Source organism: Platalea leucorodia, assembly GCF_965183815.1.
Source record: "Platalea leucorodia genome assembly, chromosome: 28".
NCBI lineage: Eukaryota > Metazoa > Chordata > Aves > Pelecaniformes > Threskiornithidae > Platalea > Platalea leucorodia.
In genome coordinates, this window is record NC_138850.1 from 349,572 (window position 1) to 377,311 (window position 27,740).

At 48.8% G+C, this 27,740-nt stretch overlaps 2 protein-coding genes and 1 long non-coding RNA gene across 4 annotated transcripts; 1 reads left to right on the top strand and 2 right to left on the bottom strand.

Annotated features, from left to right (window-relative positions):
- Positions 1 to 1,315: 1,315 nt before the first annotated feature.
- On the bottom strand, positions 1,316 to 4,888 carry LOC309601054. The gene is made up of 3 exons (XR_014230521.1): positions 4,814 to 4,888; positions 2,784 to 3,812; positions 1,316 to 1,965 (listed from the first exon to the last, which is right to left on the bottom strand). It is a non-coding gene; the product is annotated as an uncharacterized lncRNA (long non-coding RNA).
- Positions 4,889 to 10,736: 5,848 nt separating this feature from the next.
- LOC309601063 (C-type lectin domain family 2 member G-like) lies at positions 10,737 to 26,781 on the top strand. The gene is made up of 11 exons (XM_082333895.1): positions 10,737 to 10,884; positions 12,869 to 13,017; positions 13,424 to 13,534; positions 13,867 to 14,048; positions 14,322 to 14,422; positions 14,795 to 14,927; positions 24,657 to 24,873; positions 25,353 to 25,525; positions 25,620 to 25,640; positions 25,956 to 26,062; positions 26,487 to 26,781. The coding sequence occupies exons 2-11, from the start codon at positions 12,936 to 12,938 to the stop codon at positions 26,650 to 26,652; spliced, it is 1,293 nt and encodes a 430-aa protein (XP_082190021.1). The 5' UTR covers positions 10,737 to 10,884; positions 12,869 to 12,935; the 3' UTR covers positions 26,653 to 26,781.
- Positions 15,207 to 20,111, bottom strand: LOC309601041 (killer cell lectin-like receptor subfamily B member 1B allele C). 2 transcript variants are annotated; one of them, XM_082333862.1, is made up of 6 exons: positions 19,916 to 20,111; positions 19,114 to 19,212; positions 18,624 to 18,764; positions 18,070 to 18,224; positions 17,505 to 17,611; positions 15,207 to 17,098 (listed from the first exon to the last, which is right to left on the bottom strand). In XM_082333862.1, exons 1-6 carry the CDS (start codon positions 19,986 to 19,988, stop codon positions 16,933 to 16,935), a joined length of 741 nt encoding a protein of 246 aa, XP_082189988.1. In that variant the 5' UTR covers positions 19,989 to 20,111; the 3' UTR covers positions 15,207 to 16,932. The 2 variants fall into 2 exon arrangements, with proteins under 2 accessions (XP_082189988.1, XP_082189989.1); XM_082333863.1 differs by having other exon boundaries at positions 19,114 to 19,231.
- Positions 26,782 to 27,740: the final 959 nt, after the last annotated feature.

A 27,740-nucleotide genomic window follows, 5' to 3' on the forward strand; every position in this document is an offset into this window, starting at 1 on the left:
GCTTGATCTCATTAGGGGGTTTTCTCCCCCAAAACCTGAACTGGGTCAGCAGTTGTCGGCTCAGCCTCGAGCATGGGAACGTACCGCCCGTTTGTCTCGTGTTTTTCCAGCTGTGTTGGGGAAGCAGAAGTGGTGGGGGAGCCTGTGCTCCCCAAAAAAACTTGTTTCTCCTCCCCAGACCCCCATGTGCGTACTACTTGGTCTAATAAATAGTAGCTCTATCAGAAACTGCTTTTTTTCTCTGTACTGGGGTCACTGTGGCTACGACAGCACCTCTGCATGAAAAATATCACCACTGGGGCAGTCGTCTTGCTTTTTAACGGGTTGAAATTTCCCTGTCTTTGCACTTTGCCTTTGGGTGTAAAATAGGAATAATGGTTTAATCGCTTTTTCCTCTCTTCTCGCACTTTAGCAGCCGGGCTGCAGAGACCGAACCTGTGTTGCTCTGGTTTAATTTGCTCCCGTGAGCGTTGCTGCTGGCCCCAGAGGGATTTTTGGGAGCAGCCAGGTCTGTGGTGAGCATCGGGCTGGGAAATATTTCCCCTGGGATGTGGTTATTGCAACCTGCTCGTGAACCAGAGCACTCACAAGGCTTTCTGTAAAGGGGACCCATCCCACCGCATCCACTCTTTCCCTCTCATCTGGTTGATGCTCGGCCCCATCCAGGCTCCGGAGGTGTTTCTGATCCTCTCTCCGACAAAAGCCTGGGAGAGGAGGGACGGAGGCTCAGAGCCGATCGCGTGGGGTGCAGACCCGATCCTGCCCGTGGGGATCGGGTCTGGGATGAGCTTGGCACGTCCCAGCTGCAGACCGGGGGCTGGAGAGGTCGGTGGGTGCTCTGAAAGAGGTGGGAGAGTGGTCTGGAGACGATGGCCAGGGGAAGAGTGTTTTTTGGGGTGATAGAGGAGCCTGGCAGCCCATGTATTTGCCCTTGCATGCTTTTGCCCTTCTCCCTTCGCCTCCCCTGAGCTCAGATTTATGTTTTTTTACCCTGAAATCCTGCCTGGCACCCTGGGCTTGGGCACTTTGCAAGCCAGGAAGGAAAGGTTAGGCACAGTCTGGAGGCTGTGTGGCTTTTTGTAGAAAGCAAAGCTTAAAAACCAAATGCAGGGGCAACGCTTGAGCCTTTTCCCCCCGCAGTTATTTACCTTCTCCTCCACGCTCTCCAGCATGACCAGCTGAGGTCGCTGGTATGAACAGCTGGCCTTCACCACCTTCCAGGCTTTGGTTTTTATAGAAAACCAGTAGCACTTGACTGTGAAGAGGCTGCCAGCCTGCGGGACGGAGCCGGCAAGCCGAGATGCCTGCGGCAGAGGATGAGTGTGAGTGGTCCTTGGTGCCCTGGGTGCCACGGGGCGAGGGGCAGAGCTGGGGGCACCAGGCTCTTGCAACACCCCGGGGACATTCGAGGCTTTTTCTGCACTTTGAGCCCCTCCAGGTGCATTTTTGGAAAAACGGGGACTGTGCCCATGCTGGAAAAATCTCCCCTGGTGTGGGGGGAAAGCAAGAGGAGCAAGAGAGGAAGGGGCTGAGGGTTGTGCAGGGAGAGGGTGATGTGGATGGGGACAGCAATTGGGAGGACTGGGGGGGGTCTCGGGGTGCCTTCCCAATGTTCCCGGCCTTGTTGTTCCCCTCTTCCATGTGGAAAGGGGACAACAACCCTCCAGCACCCCTAACAAGGTGGGGGTCTCCATCCACAGCCCCAAAGCTGCGGGTGATGCTGAGCTGCGGTACTTGCTGCCTGGTGGCTTCCTTGCTCACGCAGCTGCTGCCTCAGCTGCAGCTGGAAGCAATTCAGGGAGCGTTTGAGCTCCGGGATGTCCCATCGGCTGCTGTTGCTCTGGCAGGTTTCCCAGGAACACGTGCTGGTCGGGGCCTCCATGCCCTGGCTCAGGACTGGGAGTCGTTTCCACCTGAAATGAGGATGGATCCAGCTCCCAGCAGTCGCCCGGTACCACCAAGGACCTGCAACGCAACCCAAACTGGGAGTGAGGGAGGAGGCAGCTCTTCTCTGGTTTCTGCACTGTTTTTAACATCCTTTTTTTCAGCAGGCAGGTCCCCCCATCTCGCTCCGCTTAGTGAGAAAACCTTGCAAGTGTCTGCGGGAGCAACGGAGCTGACAAAACCCACGAGCCGCCTTGCTCGCTTGTCGGGGGAAGCCGCAGTGAACAAAACTGCAAAGCCTCAGAGCTCAGCTCCTCTCGTTCCCGTGCTGCACCCAGAGGTGCCCTGGGGAAGGGAAGAACCCAAAGCAAAGCCCTTGGGATGCTCGATGTGATGGGGAGAGGTTGCCGGTTGCTGCATGGCTCCTACTCGGCCTTGCTGAGCTGCAATGGTCAAAAAAAAAACCAAAAAAACCAAAAACCAAAAAAAAAAACCAAAAACAAAAACAAAAAAAAAAAAAAAAAAAAAAAGTGAGTACATGAAGCTCTGCACGGAGCGGTAGCGGTGTCCTTGGGGGCTGGCTGTATTTTTTTTCTCCTTTCCAAGAAAATCAGGCTATGGAAAAGAAGCCTGCTTGTGCTATCGCTCTGCCCCAGGCTGGAGACAGGCAGCGAACCTGCTTGAGAGCAAAGCATTGGGCTTTGGCCACCATCAGCTCAGGAAACGGATGGAAAAAACACGAGGAAGTCTTTCCTCCCTGTGCTTTCCTGTACGATAGGCGTCCGGCAGCATCGGGAACATCGGCTGCTCCAAACCCCCTCCATCACCGAGCAGAAATCCCGTGAGGCCAGGAGGAGCCCGGCGCCTGCTGTGCAACGGCACCGAGCAAATTCACTTACCGGGGAGCTTCCCGCAGGCGCCGGGAGCTGAGCGCCGTGGCACATCTGGCTTGGGGCAGTGGTCGGTGCCGTGGCCGGTCACTGCCCTCGTGGCATTAAGGTTCAGGTCAGCAGAGGTTTTTGGGGTTTTTATTACTCCCATGGAGCAAAAGCGAGCTCAGAGACCAGAAGCGGTGGTGGGTTTTGTGTCTGGAGTCACAGCTGAAACCCCACGCTCGCTGTCGTGCCCTAGCTGTTGCATCTCCCTTCGTGCTTTGCTCTTCCACCCTCTGCGGCAGCCCACAAAGAACTGTTTCCGAAAGCAAAGCTGCTTTTTCAAGGTATGGAACAGCCTGGGGCGAGAAAGGAAGGTGCCTGAAGGTCTTCCCCCGTTGGGGAAAGCAGCCTCCTCCTCTTCCTGGTGCTGTCACTGGCATGGACTGATAGATAGATATAGATTTTCTTTCCTACCTGCTTTTAACCGGCAGCAAAGAGGAAGGATGTGATGCGCTTGATTTACAGGACACCAGTTAATTTTGGGGGTGTTTTCTAGCAGCTCTTTGGGTCCTAGCGCTGCTCCCATCCCACTGCAGAGAGGTGAGGAAAAAATGGAGCTGGTGATGCGGGAAGCACAAAACCTGTTGCATTCAGCTACAAAAATCCTAATTGGCTTGTTTGGTCTTTCTAGAGGCAAATTTGCAGGAGATCCACATGGATTTGTGCTCCTGCGAATGCTTGAAATGCAGCATTAAAAATCTCTTTGAGGAAAGGGGGTGACAAAAAGACCAGTGATGCTCCCCAACAAAATAAAGGACAAGGTATAACATACCTTTTCCTAAGCGGGATTTTGCTTTCAGGATGGGATCAGGCCCGTTAAGAGTTGGATCTCTTGGTCGATCCCCTGCTTGAGATGCTTACGGGGGGATGCATCACCCTGGAGCTGCCCAGGTTTTTCTGCTTTCAGCATAAAACCCCAAATTCAGAGGAAATGAACCCAAGCTGGGGATGAAGACGGCTGCTGGAAACTGCTCAAAAGAGGTAAGTGCAAAGCTGGGCTAACCCATCTTTTGAAAAAACCTCAAAAAGGCAGCGATTTCTCCCAAATCGCCTTTCCAACCCCCAGTTTCCACGAGAAGACGTTGAGTTTGAGCAGTCAGCCAGGAGGAGGGGACACAACGCAAACAACGCGCCAAGGGCCGGGTAGATCCAACGGGATTTGGGTGACTCATTTCTGTACCATGAGCTGGTGGGAAAAAACCACTCAAATTCCTTGAGGGAATCGCTGGCTTTAACTTCCCGGTAACGAGAGAAACTTAGAAAAGGAACCTCTGCTCCCATGTCTGCTTTTAGATCTACCAGAGGCTGAGTGCTGAATCTGATTATTTTTATTGCAACTATTTTTCTTGACTGGAGAGCAACCGGTTCTGGGAAAATTAGGGTGGTTCCCTTTCAGGGCTTCCTGTTGTTTGATGTATAATTAATAAGATTAATAACTGTGGGATGTTTTGGGAGCTCTTCTGCTCCTTGGGTTCAAAGCGTTGGATCTTCTCAAGTGCAAAAAAGGGGGGAAAAAAAGGGAACAGGAGGCACCTCCCCACAGCAACGGGTAGATAAAAGCAATGGGGGTCCGGACGGAGAGCACGGGGATGAGACGAGAGGGATGACGGGTCCGTCTCTGCTCACCCCGATGCGTCCCCATGTCCCTCCTCACCTGGGGAATGGGGAGGACCGGCCACGTCGCTGCAAACCCACCTGCAGCCCCGGTTTTATTGCATCTCCCGTCTTCGCTGGGCAAATCCCTTCAGCCTCGAAGGCGTGCCGGGGATGCAGATCGCTATTCCCTCTTCTGTATGCTCATCCCCCAATTCATTGTGCTGATCAGCACGTCTCCTCTCCCTTTTCCACCTTTGGGGACTGGAGGGGAAGTAAAACCTTGAGGAGGGGTAAATTAATTGCCTCTAAGCGTTTTGGCTTTGCAGGGAAAACTAAGGAAGTTTGAATCGATTTGGGTTTTTTTTTTTATCACCCACCTCTCCCAAGATGAGACCCACAGGCAGAGCCCTGTGCCGGCAGCGGCCATCCCGATGACGCCGAGGATGCTCAGCCCCTCTGCTGCCAGCGTATCTGCGAGCTGGAGACAGGTATAACGGGTGAAAAGATGAGGATTTCGGTAGCGAAACGGGACTTTGTGGTGGGGTCTGCCTTGCTATCGGCTTGGCTGGTTTCTAACGTTGCTTTTGTGGGTTGTAGCGCTGCAAAAATACTCCCCATTGCTGTAAAGGGTCAACGGTTTGGCACTTTCTGTATGTCCGTGATGAGATGTAGCTGCTCAACACCCCTTAAAAAAACAAACAAACAAACAAACAACAAACAAGCAAAGAAACAAAAAACCTGAATAAACCAAACCCCAAATACACAGCTTTCCCCGGCTGCAGCTCACTATGCCTCTGGGGTTTTGAATTTGCTTGTTTTCTCTTCCTTTCTCTGAAAACCAACCCCAGAGCAAACTTCTGCTGAAACTCCACGTTTCTGTTCTGCTGAGACGTTAAAACCAAGCCAGGGTGAAACTTGCTTCCTTTTTTTTTTTTTGCCTAGCAGGCCTTTCTGTTCTGTTTTAGTTTTGCTCCTTCTCATCCCACAGTTTAGCACTTTTTTTTTTTCCCCCCTATTCCTGCATTTTCCTCTCCCATTAGCACCGCTTCTCCCCTTCGCTCCGTCCTCTCCCCGCCTCTAAATGGGTCTAAATGAGAAGACGAGGGCTCCCCTCGTTGCAGCACAGTCCCGGCGCAGAGTGGCAGTGCGTCACCAACTCATCCCCCTCGCCGGCTTTTGAGGAAGACCCAAATATTGTCTTTGAATCTTCTCATCTCCTTTTTGAGCAGGAAAAAATATAAACCCCAAACAAACACAAAGCCCCACGCTGGCTTCCGTCCCCAGCAGCATCTCGCTCTCCGCTCTGCAAGGTGGCAAAGGATGTGGCTTTTCATAGCATCCACTCGCAGGATGCTTTTTGGTCAGAATTACTAGTTGTGCCCCAGAAAGCCCCAAATTTGGGGCACAGCAGAAAGGCCATCTCCAGTGTGAGATCAATTTGTCCTTCACCCACATTTTGTGTCCATACGGCTGCAGGAGTGCAAGTTTGGGGTGGTTTTGGGGTGGCTTGGTACTTCCACTTCCCAAATTTTGGCGTTGCTTGTGACCCTTCAAGGCAGTTGTGAGACTTTTGCGTGAAATAGCAAGGGAAAAGAAGAAAAAGCAACCAGAAATGCTCTTCCTCCTGTGCTTGGGCTGGGATGAGGCAACCTCATCGTCAACACGGCTGGGAGATAGTGATGGTAGCTGGATGATGGCTGCTACCGCTGTTTTTATTAGGAAAAAGGGAAATAACGCACTTTGTGTAAGTATCCAAGGATTAGAATTTATTATCGGAGCAATAAGTGCTTTAATTTGAAATACAACAACTGCTTCTTAATGCTCCAGTTTAGTCGCCTGATTTTTGTTGGGCCTTATCCATAACACAGGCAATCCAAAGGCAGCCCTTTTCTCAGAGATTAAGCTCTTTGCCACCCAGTGTGGTGACACAGTGAGTTTTCAGCGTCCCGTATTCCCTGGAAGAACACAATATTGTTGGTGGAGGTTTCTTCCTCCTTAATCTTGAGTTTCTCAGGAGTTACTGTTAAATATTTCAACCCCGCTATTTCCTAACTGGTCATGCCCCTTCCTCTTTTTGTACTGGTCCGGAGGGTTGGTTACACCATGATCACGGCTTTCAGCCATTGCACAAAGCTTCGAAACTGAGACGGAAAGAGACTGCATCATCGTAAAAGGTCAAGGGAGGGCTAGTTATGCTTTCATCCATCTTTTTCATCCATCGCTGATGTTTTGGCAATAGCAAAGGGGCTGAGCCATGAGGTTATAAGGTGCCTGAGCAAGCTTTTCATCGGCAAGGTTGGGTATGAGTGGTACCACCCATCATCCAGCGCTTTCCCGGGGTGGGGGGGGTCCTGTGGTGCTTTATAGGTAGTTCTGCAAGTTTCTGCTTCTTTTTATTTTATTTTAAAACAGGGATAAAAGTTTAAAGGGTAGGGGGACTCGCAGAGAAGGGTGACTGATCAAGCCGTCTAGGAGACTCATCTCCATCCAAGCTGTTGTTTCTTTTCTCCTCCTACCAAGGAGCAAGGGACTGATTTTTTTTTTTTTTTTTTTCCATGCAGGTTTTGCATCAGCTTGACTCGAAAGGAAGGTGTCTCCGTGCTCTGCCCCCTATGCTTCCCACATTGCTTTACATCTCAATGGCTTTTAGACAGCCAGTAGCATTTCTCCCTGTACACCATCCAGTTCTTGGGGCAGAGCTCGCACTTGCTTTCTGCTGCAAAAAGAGATGGAGAAACGTGCCCAGGTCTCACGATCTTCGCCCTAAAAATCAGGCTCAAAGAGGAGCGACCTTCTTCCACACTCCCCGAACCAGCATCACTTTGATGCAGCTCTGCATCTCCTCCAAGTTCCCACCGTTTTCTTTCTCATCCTTGCTCGCAGACCTCTTAGTTCCCTCATTTCTCTTGAACTGGAGGGGGTGGAAGCTGGTTTCTCCCCTTGACCGCCATCAGAAACATCCTTTGCTGAACAGCCAAGGCTTGGTCCAGTCCAGTCGTCCATCCCTTTTCTCCTCGTCCATCCCCTTTCTCCTCGTCCATCCCCTTTCTCCTCGTCCATCCCCTTTCTCCTCGTCCATCCCCTTTCTCCTCGTCCATCCCCTTTCTCCTCGTCCATCCCCTTTCTCCTCGTCCATCCCCTTTCTCCTCGTCCATCCCCTTTCTCCTCGTCCATCCCCTTTCTCCTCGTCCATCCCCTTTCTCCTCGTCCATCCCTTCTCTCCTGGGGATGGAGGTGCCCAAAACCAGCCAGGAGTCCTCTCATCCCAAAGGACAGCAGCAGCCGGACTTTGCTGGTTTTCAGAAGCATTTATTACGGACCTCTCCGTGCTCTGTTTGTAGGGCGCGTGCATCTCAAGGCATGCGTTAGCCTGCAAAAAAGGGGAGCAGCCAAACCTGGGAGGGAAGGGGCAGGAGATTTCCCACCCCAATTTTACAGGCTGCAAAACAGTGCTGGTTGGTTTTACAACGGGATATGTTGGATGGGGATTGGGGGCAGTTGCAGTGTTGAGTTGGGAAAAATGAATTTATGCTTGCGTGGAGAAAACCAGCTGCAAAGGCTGCTGCCCGTGCGTGCAGGAAACCCTTTATCTCTACCAAAGTAGAGTTTCTTCTGACTAACCAAGCAGCGGCTTTCTGCTTCTGCTGTGGCCAAAGTTGCTATTTCAATGGCTGACTCAGAAGCGACGATGCTTTTGCTGTAAAAATTTGTGTGAAGGATGGTTCTCTCGCAAAATTTGTCATCTCTGAAAGAAAAAAAACCCAGACTGCCGGAGGAAACTCCCGCCTTGATTGCAGAGGAATTCGGCACTTGTTTTTCTACTGGTTCAAGAGCGTTTTGTGGGCCTGAATATAGGGTTTGCTGTGTTTGATGGAAAACTATTCCTACTTGTCCTGGTGACTTAACACCGTGTGCTGTGCGTCCCTCGGAGCACACGCGTCTGCAAGAGCTGGCCACAGCCTCAGGTGGGAGAAAATACGCGTGGTTTTTGCAGATGTGCAGGTTTCAGTTTCCAAAGGAAACCTGCATTTCTCTCTTCTTTTATTTCTGGCCGCTCCTTCTAAAAAATAGCGTTCTCAATGGGAGTGGTTGGAGCAGGGTCGTTTTTCAAAGGAAAAAAAGCTTTCTTAACACATTGATCTGTACCTTTGATAACGTCCCCTCTTGCACGGCACAGGAGATGTGGTGGGAAGAAGGATTAGGGATTAGGGACAAGGCATGATGCTGGTTTCTGAGGCAGAACAGATGATTTTTGGTACGACGGGGCAGCAAAAGGCTGTGCGAGAAAACCAGCCCCCCCCGGGATCAGTGGTGGGCATGGACTTTGGGGTGCTGGGGACAGCTTGTGACACCTTTTCTCGGGAGGCTGCTGAGGACTCAGGCTCTTTCTTGCCAAGAAAAGGTGGGAGACCCACCTCCGGGAAAGATGAGGAACCTCAAGATAGGAAAACACTGGCTGCTAAAGAAGAAAGCACCCGCAACCTTGATGATTTGGGAGCACTCATCCTCCTGCCAATGACTTCTGTGCCTGACCGTGGAGCTGTGATTGTGCTTTTTTTTTTTTGCAGCCTCTTCTCACTTTGGGGAAAACCCTGTCTGTCACCTTGAGTGGTGGTCTGGCCATGCCCAGTCTGGTGTCCCTTTTTTTTTTTTTTTTTGATGGCGTGATAATCACCACTGTAACCCAAGCGATGGCCTCCCAGACCAGCAAGGGAGGGATACCCAAATCCTTCACCCCCGTGACGCAGCTCTGAGTCTTAGGGTTTGTGGTTAGAGCAGTTAGATGGATGAGTTAGATCTTACATGTCCTGACACTATTTTCTACAAATACCAAAAGAAGCAGCAAGATCCAAAGCCACTTCTTATGACTCATGGTCTCCCCTGCTTCTTGACCCATCTTTACCCGTGGAAAGTATTGGCCCACGAGGAGTCATTTCTCTCCGCGGGTGCTTGGCTTGCATATGAGCACCTTTGTTGGACGCATCTTCAATAGGTCAAGGTGGATCTCGGGCTCGGGGGTTTGGGCAGGTGACGATGAGCACGGCCACCTCCTCCTTCCCAGGGGACAGGATGCCTGTGGTCAGGGGGCTGGAGCTCCCCCCACACCCTTGGCATCACCCCCGACCATCGCCACAGCCAGCTCACCCCAATGATGGTGGTTTGAAGATGGCTAGAGCAGCATTTATTCGTTTTATAATATGTATATTAATTTTTTTCTCCAAATGGGGAGGGTGGGCAGTTTCCCTAGGGAAAAGGGGGGCCATCACAGAGGGTGCAAACAGCCTCCCAAGCCCCAAAGGTCTCCAATGCTCAAAGAAAGATGGGGACCATGCAGAACAGTGATGTGCACCTCCAAGCACACGTTTCCAAGAGAGTTTGAAGGCAGAAACCGGTGGGGGATGACAACAAGAAACGGTGGGTTGGACTCAAACCCAACTGCATCCCAATAAGAATGAAAATATGTCTTGATCTCCTGGTAATCATCCTTGCTGCAGCTTGCGCCGTCTCTGTCTTTCCGTGTGCACCCCGAGAAGAGCCTGGCCCCGTCTTTCCCGTATCACCCACCAAGCAGGGCCCCAGTTTGGTGAGAAATGAAGGAATTATTCCCATGAGGCAGGGGATGGGGCGAACCAGGATCCGGTCAGCACCAATCAAGCTATTCAAGTCCCTGAAAAACAGTGGTTTTATGGGGCTAAAAGAGGCTGTTTCAGGCAGTCGACCAGACACCACGTGCCTGCAGCCATATGCACCCCCAGACCTCAGATGCTTACTTCTGCAATGACAGCCACGGGGGCTTTCCCAGGGCAGCTCAGAGTCTTCCCACGTTTTTTCTCACCATCTTCAGTGCTTCCAGCCCTCCTCCCCAAGGGCTTTTCCCCCTGGGTTTAAACTCGCATCTTGCACCTCCTTCTTGGAGCATTTTCTCATCTCTCTGGGCCAGTTTTTCTTCGAGGCTGTTGCTTTTCCTCCCCGATGGAGGAAAGCAGCAGCAAGCCTAGCAGCTTGGCTTTTCCTCTGCTGTAGCGAGAAGAGCTGATTCAAAGCCGTCTTAGCGCAGCCTGACCCCTGCTTTGCATGCAGATGATTTCAAACCAGCACTTGAGAAATGACTGCAAACCTTTGCAGAACGGAGAGCGCAGTGCTTTCAGCATCACCCACCTACGGGGCTCTGTTAAAAACCCCCACTTGGCTAGATTTATTCAGCAAACAATAATAGAAAAAAAACCTCTTCTTCTTGCTTGGAAACTCTTAAGCATAAAGCAACCGACGGTTTCTTGAGCTGCTTCTTCACCCCTTTGCCTTGCCTAGGTGCTCAACATGACTCTCCAAAGATGACACGCAGACTTTGGGGCGCAGCCAAGCAGCGAGAACCGTGGCTTGGTGGAAGGGCAAAGTTCCGCTCTGCACGCAACGGTACTCGAGCTGCATGAGGAAGTTCATTACAGGCTGCATAGGCTCTGCTGCAAAGGTAAGTGCTGGGGAAAGCGGCTTCTTTCCTTTAAAAATCGGGGCTGGATGAGCCAGTACTGGCTGGAGCGATTCTGGGGCTGGGATGGGGAGGACCACCCAGAGAGAGGTCTCTCATTTTTAGGGCTGAAGTAATCAACCGGCTAAATTAAAAGTGGCAAATTGAAGGGAGGGGAATTAAAAACCAAATCCCCACTTTTCAGCTGGTTTTATGAAAACTTTTACCACCACAGGTGCCCTGTCCCCCCTGCCTCTTTTATTGTGGCTGTTTTGAGTTTCTGGATGTGTTTTTTTCAGCTGGTTTTTAATTTTTTTCTCTCTATTTTGCTGTTTTGTAAGCACTTTTCGTGCCAATTTTTTTTCATCCCCTTCTAGCTAACAGAGTTGCTTTCTCTGAAATGGAATTAATAAAATCATGGTGAAAAGAGGTGAATAATTATATGATGAAAAGGACTAAGATTTGTTTCAATTAAGTGCAGTTAATAGTGAGTTTTGGGGAGCTGGAGTGGATGGGCTGGAAACCCCAGTGGGCTTGGGAGGGCTAAAACCTGGGCAGGAGCTCAGGCTGCCCTGTGTGATCTCTTATTTTGGGGGCGGGTGAAAACCACGAACATCCACGGGGTCTTTTTTAAGGGAATTTTGTTTAATTTTTACAATCGTCATTACAAAGCAGAGCCAAAAGCGGAACAGAAATTTTCAACTTGAAATGGGGAAACCGAAAGCTTGGTGTTGGACTTATCTCAAGTCAACAGTTTCTCAAATATTATCTCAATGCTCCAGCAGTAACAGCTCAGCCCAGGGCTGGAGGGTTTCCAGCTGAAGCCCTGCTCAGAAATAGGACAAAGCCTGGGCTTGTCCCGTTGAGTTTTGGGTCCCTCCAGGGATGGGGAAGCAGCACCCCTTCCCAGCCCACCACTGTTATGAGTTTTCCTCTTCTCTACTGCCAAATTTAACCCTAAACCTGCTTCAGAAACACTATATCCGAGCACAACCTCAAGCACTGAATTTTCCTCCTGCAAATCCCCCGTGCAGGGGAAGGGAAATTCTAAATTCTATGCCCTTTTTCCTGCTCTATTTACCGACAGCCAAACCCTACGTGGCTTTAGAGCTTATTGCTGGAATAAAATTTTACTGTTGTACCAGGTCCAACTTGTCAGCGCACGTTCTTGGTAGGCTTTTGTTAGCTTATTTTATAACGCTAAAGTACACAAGACCCAGGGAGGAGATAAAAGCTATTGCATAGAAATAAACCCTATTGGCTTGTGTGTAGAAAAACAAGTCTGCCCTTTGCTCTTGTGCAAGGGTGCTGGAGGAACTGAGATAAGGTCGTTGTTCCAGAGAGCAAAACAAACGCTGTGAGCAGCTGCGAGGCGTGGAACTTGAACGGTAGCGGTAGTTTTCTTTTAAATTTAGCTTTCTTCTCTCCAGTGGGTTTCTGGGGTTGTTAAACCACGATCTCCGCTTCAACCCCATCTCCGCTTTGACTCGTCAGGGAGTTTGCCCCCTCCCTGCAGCAACGGCTCCTGACCCCTCAGCAGACTTGCCTCCCTTTCTAAACCCTTAAACTCTCTTTAAACTGTAAATAGTAATAACTTACATTTTTCTTTTAATATCTTTCAATATTTAAACTCCTTTTAAACTTCTCTTTTTCTCTCTTTTTTTTCCCCGCTCTCTTCCTTTTTTCCCTCCTCTTTCCCCTTTTCTTCCCCCTCCTCTCTCCTTCCCCCCCCCCCCTCTTTTCAGCTTCTTTCACTTTTTGTTCTTCTTTGCCTTTCTTTTTTCCGTCTTTCTTTTACCCCTGACGTGTTTTTAGCATAGGACAAACGCACTCCCCTGCCATGGCTTCCCATGGTACCCGGTGCCCACGAGGTCTTAGGGTGTTGCAGAGGCAAAAAAAAGGCCCCAGACAGCTTGATGGGATCTTGCAAATGTGGGAGGCAAGGCTGGCTGCGGACTTTCTCAGACTTCTCCTTGTTAACACGTAGCCTGAGCCACGGTCCCCGCAGAAACCGGTGAATGTGAACCCCCGGGCTGAGCACTTCTCTGCTTGCCATGGGGAAGGGAGAGCAAAAGCCATACTCTGAAGACGAAGTGTTGAACCGCCACAGGGATGTGGAGAAAGAGAACAAACAGGGTAATGCTGGGGAAAAAACAACGCTCTGGGTGAGGGCAGGGGATGGGACGGGCATCTCGCTCCGGTGCAGCACCAGTGGGATGGGGATGGAGTTTTTGGGTGAGTGCAGATGGACTCAAGCACATCTACCCTAAATTTCATGATGTGGCCACCTCTAAAGGCTGAAAAGCTTAAATCCATCTCCAGGTCCTCAATCGTACGTTGGTGCCTTTGAAGGATGCACGTCTGCTCTCCCTGCCTTGCAGGCAGCCCCTTGAGCCTCTGCGAGCTCTCCCCACCCTCCCGAGCCCCAGAAAGGCCCCTGTCCTATCCAGGCCTTGGGATGGACTGAGGATCCAGCAGAAAAAGGGCAAAGTGGGGGAAAAAGGACCCAGCCCACACCCTCTCCCGCTCTTTCCTCCCCCAGTATTCAACAGCAAGAAGTCATACCTGGAAAGATCTTGCTCGTTGTGCGTTTTCATCCCTGTGTGCGTGGCGCTGGTGCTCCTCATCTTCACCCTGCTGGTGGCCTTGGCTGGTGAGTCCTATCCAGGCATCCCCCATGGGAAGGATCTGGACCAGGCGCCCCTGTTTCGGGGAAGGGGAATCGCAGGATTTTCCCAGCATCAAGGGATGCTCCGCAAGCAAAGCACCAAGCCCGCTTTGGGGGGGGGACCCCCTTTTTGCTCTAAACTGTGATCCAGGCATCCTGGCTCCTTGCTCGGTCACACCATACACTTTCCCAAAGGCATCGTCCCCAATTCTCCCCCTGCAGCTTCTAGGGGAAAAAAAAAAAAAAAAAAAAAAAAAAAATCACATTTTCCTGCTTTTTAGGGCTGCCTACGCCTCACTCAGCTTTTTCTTTTTCAGTTGCACATACAAGACCCCATTTGCCTCACCCAGACTTCTCCCACGTGTGCCCAGACACCTGGCTTGGTTTCCAAGGGAAATGCTATTATTTTTCTGAGAGCGAGAGCAATTGGACCACCAGTCAGGAAAGCTGTGAGGCCCTGGGAGCTTCACTGGCCCTCATAACCACCACGGATGAACTGGTGAGAACTGTGCTTGAGCCCCTACACTAGCACCACAGTGGGAAACATGGAAAAACAAAACCAAAACCAAAAAAGAGACAAAAAAAAAAAAGAAAAGAGAGGAAAAGAAAACCAGACCAAAACCTACTTGGCCCCAAATTGCACCCAGCGCTATAGCCAGGAGCAGATGCTTTGGGGAAAGCACCATCTCTGGGTCAGGTGATGGACAGAGGTGGAAAAGAGGAGGTGGGGAAGTCAAGATTAGCTAAAACATGATGTTTCTTCGCTTTGAAGGCCTTCATTAAACGCTATAAAGGCGAGGCTAACCATTGGTTTGGGCTGCGAAAGGAGGATGACAGATGGTGGTGGATCAACGGCACAGCCTTCAACAACTGGTCAGTCCCTCTGTCCAGGTTGGGTGCTTGGGGTTGGCAACTGGGGCAGGTTTGCCTCTTGGTGTGGTTGGAAATGGCCCCAGGGGGCTGTTGCATTGCTTCTCCCCCTTGGATGGGATTTCTTGGAGGGTCCGGGATGACCCATCCTGGGACGGGGACCTTCTGCTGCCACCGTGCCCAAGCAGCCCCTGGCTTTCCATGGGAGGTTTGGGATGAACCAAGGATGCTGCACACCAATCGCCTATTAGATACCCTCATCCAAACACCACCCCTTCTCTCCTAGAGAGGAAATCTCAGCTTTCCTTAATTTTTGGGGGGTGGCTTTCTTCTTTGCCTCCTTTTCTTGCTCTTCTGAGTGTTCCTGCATTGCAGGTTTGAGGTGCGGGGCAGTGGACACTGTGCATACCTGAACCAGGAGAGGATCAGTTCATCCCTGTGCCACACAGAGAAGAACTGGCTCTGCAGCAGACCCGATGAGTACGTCCTCTGGAAGCAAAAAGTATATCCATAATAAAAGACTGCATAACCAGGAGCTTCATCCCAATTCTCTGATTAGAAGAAATGAGCAGTTTTCTTAGGTAAAACAGTACACCGATACCTACAAATTTTTACTTCTATACTTTCTGCTCAGCAAGCTAAGCTATCATTGATCTGTCATTGCTGCTGGGCCACTGCATCAGAAGCAGCTTATCGAGCGTTTTCTGTACGCTTTTGAAAGCAGCATTTTGTCTATAATCCAGGCAGGTCCATAAGCTATTGCCTTGAGCGAATTTATTTCAACGAATAGCTTTTCTTGCTGTTGGAAGGGAATGAAAAAAGGTGGGGAGGGAATTTGGAGAAATGGTGGATTTGGATGGGCTTGGAATATTTTAGAGTTTTTTTTGCAAAAAAACAAAAAAAAAACCCCAAAAAACCCCAAAAAACAAAACAAAACAAAAAAACAAAATAAACAAAAAAACCCCAAAAAACTAACACCCCTCTCCCCCCCCCAAAATAACCAACCCCCTCCCAACCAACTCAAAACCCAGCCTGCCCCCAGGGCAATGCCCGCCCGGCAGCAGACCCCTTACCGCAGCCATCGCTCAGCGTGATGGATGCGCACGACCCCTTGACCAGACCGGCGGTGGTTTGGTGCCGGCTCCAGAAAAGGCAAGGCCGTGAGCCATAGCGGGGCCGCGACCGCCTCGTGTGTCAATCTGTTCTCCGAAACCCCAATGCTGCGATTGACCCGTGAGTAGCGGGTGGTTTTTCCAAGACTCCTTTATCAAGGAACAAAGTTGTGGGTACGAGGAGTCTCGTGCACACCTCTTCCATTGCATGTAATTTGACCGTGAGCCAACCATAAATACGACAGCCGGAGCGAGCCTTTTTGAGCTCTCCTTGCTCGGCAGCGTGGTTGGGTGGTGGTGATCTGCCCCTGAGTGGGGACGCTGCCCGAGGTTCCTCCTTGAGGCAGAGAGGCCTTTTACCAACGACAGACTTTTGGTAAGTGACTGGTACGACGCGTAACCTTGTAAGTATGGAAACTTTGATTTTTGTCTTGGTAACTTAGATCGCCTGCTGAATTGATGCTAATGAAACACTATATAAATGTGGAATGTACAATCTCTTAGACATAAATTGTTGAGGTCTGACGCTAAGGTTGGACCGAGCCACACCTAAGCTCCATCAGGACTTTAGAAATCAAGGGAGTCTACTCTGAAGCTCGTGACTCAACAGGAGGGTCCTCCTTACCCTTTTGTGTCCCCGGTCTCTCTGTGAATCATTCTAACTCGAGCGTAACTCCGTTTTCCTTTGTACGATCCTTCTGTGCAGTACTTAATAAATGAGCCTTGCCGTTGAGAATGAGCCTTGCCGTTGAGAATGAGCCTTGCCGTTGAGCTTTGTTAAATTGCACTTTTGCAATGTCATATTAAAACCACTTTTGCTAATACCTTTTTCGGTGTTTCCTTAAGTGTTCTGAATCACTCATTTGTGACAAATTGGTGTAGTCAGCAGGATTGTCCCAGCCCATTTCATGGGCATGGTTTACAATGTCATGCATTAATTCTGCCCAGGTAGGGAGCTGATTGCTGGGATCATTATCACCCAATCCCTCCTTATGTTCTGTGTCTTTTTTAATTTCATCCCGTTTTGCAGTTAAGTGGGTTTTAAGAACCACTCAGGAAACCTTTTCTTAATTGAACTTTGCAATATTTAAAATACATTTCATGCCACCTGTACTCTTATTTGCAAATCTCTGTTATTTCAACAAATTGAAGAAAACCAGTTTCATAGGCTTTTATTGATGCCATAGCTCTATCGGCACAGCGCCCGGGGCACAGACGTTTCTGGTTTCCCAGCTTGGGGGCTCATCTGCACCCCCAAAAACTTGTCTTGACCTGCGTGGGAAATGCATTTGCAAACCCTGAGATCTCTCACGGAGCCGTAACGATGAAGATGGGGCTGGCTTCACCCCAAATATTGGCAGCAAGCGTCTCGCAGGCTGGGCGTTTCGGGACGGGCACGTCTCAGACGGAGGCATCGCATTTCTCTCCATCTCCTGCCAACGACGGGGAGAGCTGGAAAGGCTCTTTCTGGCAAACCCACTCGTGTTCAGTGTCACAGGTATCACCCTCCAATATCTTGTCTTTCAGTGTCATGCAACCTTTAGCCAACTCTTTCAGGGCGCCAAATCTGCAGAACAAAAGTTTTATTGCCCGAGAGGAGCAAATTCTTCCAGGCTTGCAGAAGAGGGGAGGTGGGGGATTTCTCCTGCCCTTTTTCTGCACCATCTCATCGTGCTACAATCGATTTCTCGCTGGTGGGTTGCCCAGCTTTGAGTGCAGGTTGTTGTGTTTGCAATAAGATCTGCAAGGAGCATGCATGGGCCATTAAAAGCCGTCTTGGTTGCATGTATATGGTGGGAGATGTTGGGTTACCGTGCTCCATAAACCCAACTCTTGGTCTGCAAAGCTTTGGCAGGGGGAATACGGGACTGCTGCATCGGCAGCAAAATCTTGGAGTGATGAGTTGGGACACGCACTGGGTCTGAAATGGAGCACAGCCGCTTTTTATGCTAACGGATTGTGGATACACTCACCTTTCGGCGTTGTAGGGTGTGTTGTCCACCCACGTCCACTTCTTGTGGAATGATAATCCAATCCACACCGGCTGCGTGCCTCCGCCTGTAATATTCTTGATGTACTCCTGGGAAATGGAGATGACCGGTTGCTTCTGAAATCTCTCTGTGGGGAGTTTCATGGGGTGCAAAGCCACGGAGTAAACCTGACTCGTTTCATCCCCAAATAGATGGGACGCAAATGTCCCCCGTGCTTTGAACACCGCCGTGCACTGTCTCTAAAGGCAGCTCCGGGGTGAAAACAGCTTAATTCAGAGCCAGAGACACCGATGTCTCCATCTGAGCTCTGCATCCCTCCTCTTTCTCCCATGTCATGGGTGGGGAGGGGGACACGGAGGGGCTTTAGGTGACGATTCAGCCCCTTTTTCTTCCTGGTCACTTCTTGGGAGACATCGGAGCAGGAGATGGGCGAGAGCCACCATTGCAGTCCCAAACCCTCCTGCTGCCAGGCACTTTTTGCCTCCCACCCCACCAAAAAAAAAAAAAGCTTTTCAGGTCCTTTTCAAGCGTTCTCCTCTGTATTTACCTTTTCTTTCTCGTCGCAGAGCACTACCAGCTGAGACTCCTGATTTTCACAGCCTTTCTTGCCTTGAGACCAGTTGCCCTTTTCCTTGGAAAGCCGGTAGCATTTTTCCCCGTGGAGCTGCCAGTCCTGGGGACACAGCCTGCAGCCAGCGCAGGCTGAAGAGGAGAAAGAGCCATGAGACGCCCCAAAAGGTGGTCAAGGTCTTCCCCAGCCACCGGCTGAGGGCACCGAGGGCTTCCCCATCCCACCCCCTGGCTCTTTCCCCATTTTTGAGTTTTTTCACATCGTTGTGGTTTTCCCTGCTCAGCCACCGGAGAGGAGGACGGCGGTGGGGTGACCACAAAGACACTAATAGCTGGTTGGGGTGGAGGAAGGGTGGTGAGGAACCTCCTCCGTAGAGTTGATCCTGATCCTCCATGAAGGGGGGGGGGGGCAGCAAAAATTGCATGCAAAAACACATCCCCAAGAGCATCTTTGCACTAGGATGGGAGGGAAGCCCCATCAAAGGTCCCACCTGGGCATCTCCCAGCAGAGCCAGGTGGGAAGGGGGTTACCTGTGGGGCTTTCCCGACAGGGCTTGCAGAAATACTGTATCAGGGATGAAAGCAGGCATCGTTCCCTGTGGTTCCTTCCCTGGATCTCGCTGCCTTGCTGGGGAGCGCTTGTCGTTGCTGGCTGCAGAGAGCCCTGAAAAACTTGGAGGAACGACCTGAGGTGAGAGGCTGCGGCCATTTGGGGATAAAAACCACAAAACCCACACAGGGCTGAATCTGATTTCGTGCAGCCCTTGTTTTTTGCCACCGCGGTTGCATCCTGTTAATTAAGCCAGCCTGCAAAACATGGCTTGTGTCCTCCACCCTTGTTTGAGAGCTACAGGGGTAGTCCAGCTTTATTTCAGAGCGGGGTCTATGCTCGGTGGGTGATGCATCTCGTCGCATCTCCATGGGGCAACCTCGTCCCTTCCAAAGGCTGAAATAAAACGCAGTTTCCCCTCCAAGCCTGCTTGCTGGGTTTTGAGATTGTAGATAAGAGCTGGTTACTCACCCTGCACGCTCAGCACCACCACCACCACCAGCAGGACGAGATGCCCCAGCACGCTGACTTTGAGGAGGACCCCATGCCATTGTGGACACAAGGCAGGAGCTGAAAGAGGCCACATTTGCTTAAAAAAAAAAAAAAAAAAGTACATTTTCACGTGAAAAAGATGGGGTTTTTACAGGGGAAAAAAAAAGCCCTTCTGTCAAGCCAGCGAGTTTGTGCAGAAGTTTACAGCTGCTTTGCTTCCTCCAGAAAAAACAAATCACCGCTGCTGAGGTCTAGAGGTTGGACACAGAAGTGAGGGCATCACCTAAGCGTGGTTTTTCAGGGGGTGGAGGGGCTGCAGGTAGCCTCAAGAGCAGCCAACGATGGAGCTTAGCAGACCCCAAACCTTCTGCAACTGCCTTAGTTTAGAACAGGCAACACCGGCTCACGGTAGAGCTGGGAGTCGGTGGGACATGGGTCCCTGCAGACCTCATCTCCACCAGGATCCCAGACACGGTCTCAGCAGCTTTGCTTCTCATCAAGGTGCGTTGGGCTTCTTGGGACTCCTTTTTGGCACCAAGTGAAGGGTCTCAGAGGTGAAACTGTTCAACTGCCGGATGCTTGCTGGCTTCCCCATCCCTTCCTTGCTTTTTCCCTCCTCCACACAAGCCAGGATCCCACCTTAAGAGGACACTTAATCCACCCAACGTTCTCCATATGTCTTGGAAACCTCAACATGGGGATGGAGAAGCAAGCAAACCCAAAAGTCTTCCCAAAGCAAGCAAAGCTTGAAACAAGCGCTTTCCCGAAATATAGCACTTACCGTGATGCTTCTTGGCAGGAGAAAAACCATTCCCAGGATGCCTTAAATCAGCATAAACTATTTCATCAGCCATGACCGGCTCAGAAGATTGTAAGAGCGTCCCAAGAGTGAAGCCGTTCTTGGGCAACCTCTCGCCTTATGACCAACACGCTCGCGCCTGCGCCTGGCCCCAGGAAATGGCATTGTCTGGGCCTTTTATCTTCTTTTTTTTTTAAAAAAAAAATTACAGATATCCTACAGCCTTCCCTTGTAAATTAGGGCTGCTGAGGGGGTAGGTGTCCTCTAGCCAGGAGAAGGTCACACATCTAGAGGTGTAGAAACACCTCCGGGTTTTATGCTTGTACCGAGCAGCCAGGAAAACATGCAGAGATGAAAAAAAAAAAAATTTAAAAAGCCTTTAAATAAGGTTTTTGAGGGTCTGGTTGAAGCATATCAGGGTCTGGATCAGCGTGGCCGGAGGCAGATAGCCAGGTGAGAAGGAGACAGGCAATATTTGGTGTTTCTTCCCCAGAATATTGGCTGCAAGTGACTTGAAATTGCTTTTGCTGTGCACAGCTTTTTCTTCTGCTCCCGCTGCTTTTGACACAACAGTCGGCCTCTGTTTTATCCCGTGGCGGGGAAGATCGTAAATGGATGGGGCGCGCAGGGCCTGCCCGGCTCTTGCACTGGAAGAAGCAGAGAGTCTGTTTTTCCTACCTGTTTCCTGCAGGCTTTTAATGAATTTTATTTTATTTTATTTTATTTTATTTTATTTTATTTTATTTTATTTTATTTTATTTTATTTTAATTTAATTTTCATTTTATTTTATTTTATTTTATTTTATTTTCATTTTATTTTCATTTTATTTTATTTTATTTTATTTTATTTTCATTTTATTTTCATTTTATTTTATTAATTTATTTTATTTTATTTTATTTTATTTTATTTTGTTTTGTTTTATTTTGTTTTACTTTATTTTATTTTATTTTACTTTACATTACTTTTACTTTACTTTAACTTTATTTTACTTTAACTTTATTTTACTTTATTTTACTTTTCTTTATTTTACTTTACTTTATTTTACTTTACTTTATTTTACTTTACTTTATTTTGCTTTTTATCCTGCAAACACGTCCTCCCACCCCCAGTGTGTGGTTTTACAGCATCCAGACCTGGATCCTCCAGATCTGGGACACGGAACAACCAGCAATTCCCAGGCTACACTGACCTTTTTTCCCCTCACTTCTTTTTTTTTTTGTGTGTGTGTGTCAACCCCCGAATGGGTTCAGTCTGGTCCCATAACACCCCCAGCAAGGCCTTTTTATGGAGGTAGAACTGATGATTTTTTTTTTTCCCCACACACCCAAAAGGCAACAAGAAAAAAAAAAAAAAATAGAAGTTTGCCCCAATATCTGCCAGGAGCAAGAAATGGGGTAACAGTGGAGAACCCCAAAGGTCCCGGCAAGAAAAGCACTGCCTATTTTTTTTTTTTCTTAAATTACTTTTTTTCTATCTTTTTTTTTTTTAATTATTATTTTTATTTTTTCCTTTCCGCCTGCAGGCTTTGTTAGCCTCATGGAAAGTTTTGTGGTGAGCTGTTTTTACGCTTTGCTCTTCCTGCTTGCTACACGCGGCCATTGCTACAAAAACATAAAAAAGGAAAAAAAAAAAGAAAATAAATTAGGTTTTTGGATAAAAACCTGGAGCCAGGCACCTTAATTGCAAGAACACTTTTTTTTAGTGTTTTCCCTGTTGGATGCATTTGCTTGATGGTGCCATTTATTGGGGGTGGGGGAAAGGATTGGGGTGTTAACAGGGGTGGGAGGAGAGAGGATCTGGTCTTGGCTCGATGATGCAAGTTCATGGGAGGTGGTGGCGTGGAAAAAAGATATTTTTATATAAGAAAAATCATTAAATGGGCTGGAGGGAACCCCCTGCTCATCACACCTCAACCTCGGAGCATCCTGGAGGTCCCTTTTGGGGTCCCCCAACACCTTGGAGCAAAGCAATCTCCAGCAGCAAGCGTTTTCCCTTCCCGCACCCCAAAATTAGCATTTTTGATAGTCCGTCCTCCCCAGCTGAAAAAAAAAAAAAACCACCTGGAAATGCAGGAAAAGGAGGTGAAGAGGGTGTGGGGTGGAGCTGGAGGGAAACCGCTGCAATTTTCCTTGTGGGCAGCTGCCCTCGGTCAGGCAGCCCCTTCCCCATCTGCCCCCGAGGATCCTCATGAAAATCCCCCAGAAAAAAACCAAACCAAGTGAAAAAAAAATGATTTAATTTTTTTTTAACACTTTCTGTTTCACATTTCTCTTAGCAGGAGAGGATCGCACCTCGGCATCCTGCTTGTTCCTACCGGCTGGATCCAGGTAAGGGGCTTTGGGCCGAGCTGGGGTGGCTGGCGGGCGTTGGACTTAAATTTTCATCACGGGGAGAAAACTTTAATTGGGGGGAGAAAACTGTAATTACAGGGAGAAAATTGTAATTGGGGGGGGAGAAAATTGTAATTGCAGGGAGAAGATTTTAATTGGGGGAGAAGATTTTTAATTGGGGGAGAAGATTTTTAATTGGGGGAGAAGATTTTAATTGGGGGAGAAGATTTTTAATTGGGGGAGAAGATTTTTAATTGGGGGAGAAGATTTTTAATTGGGGGAGAAGATTTTTAATAGGGGGAGAAGATTTTTAATAGGGGGAGAAAACTTTAATTGGGGGAGAAAACTTTAATTGGGGGGAGAAAAGTTTGATTGCGGGGAGAAAACTTTAAATGTGGGGAAAACATTTTAATTGCGGGGAGAACATTTTAACTGAGGGGAGAAAATCAATGTCCTCTTAAAAACTATTGCTCCTCTTAGAAAAACAACGTGGTTTTGGTTCAAGACAGCAGCTTCAAAAGCAAAACCGCCCTCCATCTACTGTCTTATCTTGCTACTTGCCACCGAGGGAAACACTCGGCCCTCCGAATTTATGACATTTACTTTCTTTTCCCGACGTCATTATTTGTGCTGCCCGTTGATATTTCTAACTGGCAGACGGAGGATTTATAGACCCCACGGTGCAAAATTAACGTTATAGGGGTAGGAACGGTCTTTTCTGCGATGAGTTCCCACCTCTGCCTGCGCTCAGGTGTACCTTGCTGACGACCCCGGTCTGAAAATCCTACAGGGAGGCTGAGGACCGACAGCCTTCGTGACACCTCTGATAGGTGAAACTTTGCTTGGCAGGTGAGGCGGGAGCACCTGCGGAGGTGGAACCCCCAAAATGAAGGAAACGAGGGATTATTCCGGATTTTTGGGTGCGGAAAGGAGGAAGCGGGCAGGTAACTGTAGAGCAATGAACTGAATAATTGCTGGTCTGTTTGCGTGGGGTTTTTTAATGCTTCTATAGTTTGAGAACAAAAAACAGCTGAGGTGGGGGGGGAGGTTGTAGGGAAAAAAAAGCTTTTTCTAGCACTTCCCTCAGGGGAAATTTTTTGTCAATCAGCAGGTGGAATTTTTGCTCTAAACAGTCTTATTTCAGACACTTTGGGTTATTCTCATATATGATTAATCCTCCCTGAGGCACTTGAGTCACTTGAGTCACGGTTTCTTTTGGGTCTTTTTATTTCCCCCTCAAAGATTCCAAATTTCTGCTTTATTCTGAATGAGAACAGGGACATTTATGAACAGCTGAAGTGTTAAAACACCCCCCCAAAATAAGTCTGGGATTTAAGTCCAGTTTAGACGCATCAGCAAAATATTTATTAATCTCTGCCTTCCCTCCAACGCTGCCCTACTTTAGTTCTCCTGCCTCTTCCTCCCATCTCCATCATCCTCTTGGTGCACAATAAGGTAGAAAAGGGGCTTTTTGGGTCTTTTACATCACCTCTCTCTACCCAGCCAGGGACTAAGATTCTGAGGAATGTTGTTTTGATTTGACATATTTGTTGATTTTTGTATTTGTTGATTTTTGTATTTGTTGATTTTTGTATTTGTTGATTTTTTTGATTTATTGATTTTTTTTTTTATTCGTTGATTTGTTGATTTTTAAAAATGTGTTGAATTTTCTTTATATGGCTTTTTAAAATTATTTGGCATATTTGGTTTCTGACTTACTTTCTAATATTATTTTTGCGTGGGGAGGGGAGGAGGACGAGGGGAAAGGAGGGTTTGTCCCACGAGATTTGGTTCATGTGACGATTGATAGATAGAAAGAGAGGGAAGCTTAAAAGAAAAATGGGGGAAGTCCCACTTGGTGAAAACACTGAGATTTTTAGGTGAAACTCTTAAGAAACAGAATTTTCTTTGCTCGTGGTGGGGGAAAAGAGCATGTTCTGGATCACAAGACCCAGAGATGGAGTGACCATGACTCAGATCATTTGCAAGGCCCAAAATGTCTCAGCTCAGGCAGAGAAGGAAGTCCACGGAGCTTTAATAATGACGTACAACCCAGAAATTAAAACGTAATTTTAATTATGGTGCATATCAGAGCAGGAGTTTACAGCTGGAACTGGGGAGGAGACAATGTTCCCCTGCTAAGGAAGAGTTCCCAAAAGTAAAAAAAATATATATGATTTTATTCCATGTGGAGAAGAATTTTTAATGTTTCTCGCCCAAAATGACAGCAAGTCCACCTGGCGTGGGGAGGAGACTAACCTCGCATTATTTAGGCATCAAACGATGCCTGTCCCTTAGGAAGGCTCTTCCTTTTGATGAGCATCACCCAAGTGCCCAGATGGGGCCTCGGTGCTCTCCACGATGGCCCGATACGAGGAGCTTGCATTAAAAGTCCCCTTCATCCCCGAGCAAAAGGAGGAAAACCATCTTTTGGGCCAACAGCCCGGACCTGGAGCGTGTTGCTCCCCTCGGTACCCCCGCAACGGCGTTGAAGGTCTCTTCTCCTGCAGGTTACAGCCTTGAGATGAAGCCAGAGGCGCGTGTTGCCTGTCAGGTGACGATGGCGGTGCTGTTCATAGCTCTGCTCGTCACGGCTGTCACTTTTGCAGGTGAGTGTCAAGGTTTTCATCTCACGGGCAACGTCTCTGAGATACTTTGGGTTGTTGTACATGTGCCAGCTCCACCTCCATGCTCCCAGGGAAGATGCAGCCCAACCCAAGAGGTTGCCCTCTCCAGGAGAGGGACATTTCAATGAGCGGAGAAGTCTTTGTGCAGAAAACCAAACGTTTAGGGATGGGGCTATTCTGGAAACCCTCTTAAAACTCATGTCTTTGAAGGCCACCACCCTGTTTTTTTCTTTGAAGATACAGCACCCACAGTTCTTGTCCACAAGCTGGGCCATGATTTGAGCTTGTTTTCCCCCTCCAATCCACCCAGGACTTCTCTTGGTCTCTTAATTTTTCTTTCCTCTCACCATTGAGGCAGATGCAAGACTTTTGGAGGCCATGGGGTGGAGGATGACCATCCCCACCCTGGAGAGGCAAGGGGAAGGCGCTGCTCCTTAACGCTGTTGCTCTATCGATGACAGTGCAGGCTTTTCAGCCGCGTCCCCAACCCTGTTTTCGGTGTCCATTCGACTGGATCGGGTACAGAGGAAAATGCTACTATTTTTCGGAGGCTGAGGGGAACTGGACGTCCAGCCAGGACAACTGCTCGGCACTCGGTGCTTCCTTGGCCATGCTCGACAGCGTGGAGGACTTGGTAAGGAGACATGAGGACGTGCTTAGCATGGGGGAAAAAAAAAAAAGCCACCAACGTATTTGCTAGCTTTTGGTTTCTTTGACTGCTCTTCCAGGATCTTCCTTGGAGATCTGGGGTGAGGAGATGGGGAAAATGGCTTCCTTGAGGGTAGGTCACCATGGGTCCCCTCAAATTTCTCACCAAAGCCAACTATAATGAACTACAGCAAAAAAAGCCCCGTTTCTATGCAAAAATGAAGCTCTGCCTTAAAGATTACGCTTTTCGGTAGTAGATTGAAAGGTTCAAGCACCAAAGGAGCCCTAAAGGAGCACAAACAACTGGTAAAATGTAGATTATTGGTTGGAAGGAGGTTTCTGCAGATGGTGACCTGCCAGAGATGTCCCAAAGCCCCGTGACCTGCCGTAAAGCCTTTCTCTCTCCTTTTTTTCAGAGCTTTGTGATGAGATATAAAGGCATCTCTGAGCATTGGATTGGCCTTTCACGGGAAGATGAGGCGCAACCGTGGAAATGGGTGAACAACTCACATTTATCTCACCTGTGAGTCTGTGTTTTTCATCGTTGTGTCGTTGGTCGGTGTTTCTTCAGCCCTGAAACATGAATTTCTTCTGGCACTTGAAGTGGATCCAGAGGTAGCAATGGGGCAATGACGTTTGGGAAAGGCAACGTTGCATCCGGAGCTGCTCTTCGTTTTTCCCTTTGAATTGAGAGGTGGAAGCAGTGCATTTGGTGGGGAAAACACTGTTAGTTAGATTGTTATTTTTAAATGAGATTTTTTTTTCTTGCAAAGCATCGGGTTTCTCACGGCCAACCCATACTGCTGCCAAAACAGAAATAATTCAGCATCGATATTGGCATATTGATGCCCATGAGAACCGAAGAGGGGGAAAAAAGCCACCGTGCGTTTTTTCTCCTTTCCCCTGCTGATCCCATCTAAGGCGGGTTGTCTCATCTGTCCTTCTAGGTTTCGGATCCGCGGCGGTGGCCTCTGCGCCTACCTGAACGACCACGGGCTCAGCTCCTCCCGCTGCGGCACCGGGAGGAGCTGGGTTTGCAATAAGCTCGAGCTGCAGAGCCCAAGCGAGAGCAACAGATCAAGACGGGCTCAAAACCTTTGCATCAGCTCCTAAGGGGCTGCAGGGAGCAGCCCTCAAACCCAAATATCTGGTGCATAATAAGGAAACAAAAGAAAACCTCAAAAAAAACCCCACAGAAAAATCAAACTCAGAGAAAAAGCCTATTGTGAAAAACTGCCGAATAAGAACCGGTCACGTGTTTGCATTTGCCGACCCAGCTTTGCCATACGAGCAGCGTGAAAATACCAGGTGATCACGCACAGCACCCCTGCAATTCACACCTGGCAATGACTTATTCGTAACCCCACCGCAATTAAATGTCAGAGCAAGAGGAAAACCATAGCCGTACCGAAGACGTCTGGTGAAGCTTAGCGAGATGTCTGCAGCCTTGCACAGTGCAACCAGAAAAATGGGTAAATGCCGTAGGATTTTTGCTTTTCCCACTTTTTGTGGAGTTAAAGCAGCAACCTTCAGGCTTGGGTGGCCGAGAAAACCTTCCCGACGCCTTCGGAGTATGTGGAAATGCTGCAAGGATGGACAACGCTTGCAAGACCTCCAAGGATTTGCTGCTCTCATCTTTGGGAAAGCCCAAGCTGCAAAGCAACGGAGTGAACCTGTGACCATACGTGGCTCTGTATCAAGAGCAAGATGAAGAAACTTCCACGCATCAAAAATCAGATTATTCTCTCCAAGGACACAGCTCGGGGCGGGGGGACAGCGGCAGGACTGGGGATGATCTGCCAAGTCAAGGCTGGAGCGACCAACTCCGACTGGTTGGAGAGAGAAGGCGACGTCTTCACCTTAACGTGCTGGTGAGGTGAGAGATAAAAGCCAGCGAGGTTTTTAAAGAAAAGGAGGAGAAAAAGAAAAGATTTTGTACGTTTTCCTGGAACGCTGTGCCCAGGGAAGACTTTTGAGCATCTCTCTCGATGAAAGCTGACATGTTTGCATGGACAGCCACGTCCAGGGAAGACTTTTTTTGATGAGCATCGCAACTTGAGGACTGTGGGTGAAGTTGTAAACGTGAGGACAGTAGAATTTTAGCAGCGGTTTTATTTTTAGTGGTATTCAGCAGCAATAGCTAAAGGATCCAGCTTTTTCCCAGGACTGATGAAATCCTTTGTTTTCTCCTCTTTTAGCAA

Coding starts and splice junctions, on each gene's coding strand:
- LOC309601063 (XM_082333895.1), top strand. CDS start 12,936: ATGGGGAAGGGAGAGCAAAAGCCATACTCTGAAGACGAAGTGTTGAAC. Junction 13,535..13,866: donor CCTGCTGGTGGCCTTGGCTG/GTGAGTCCTATC, acceptor TTTCTTTTTCAG/TTGCACATACAAGACCCCAT. Junction 14,423..14,794: donor GGCACAGCCTTCAACAACTG/GTCAGTCCCTCT, acceptor CCTGCATTGCAG/GTTTGAGGTGCGGGGCAGTG.
- LOC309601041 (XM_082333862.1), bottom strand. CDS start 19,988: ATGGCTGATGAAATAGTTTATGCTGATTTAAGGCATCCTGGGAATGGT. Junction 18,225..18,623: donor CTGTCGGGAAAGCCCCACAG/GTAACCCCCTTC, acceptor TCTCCTCTTCAG/CCTGCGCTGGCTGCAGGCTG. Junction 17,099..17,504: donor ACACCCTACAACGCCGAAAG/GTGAGTGTATCC, acceptor TTTGTTCTGCAG/ATTTGGCGCCCTGAAAGAGT.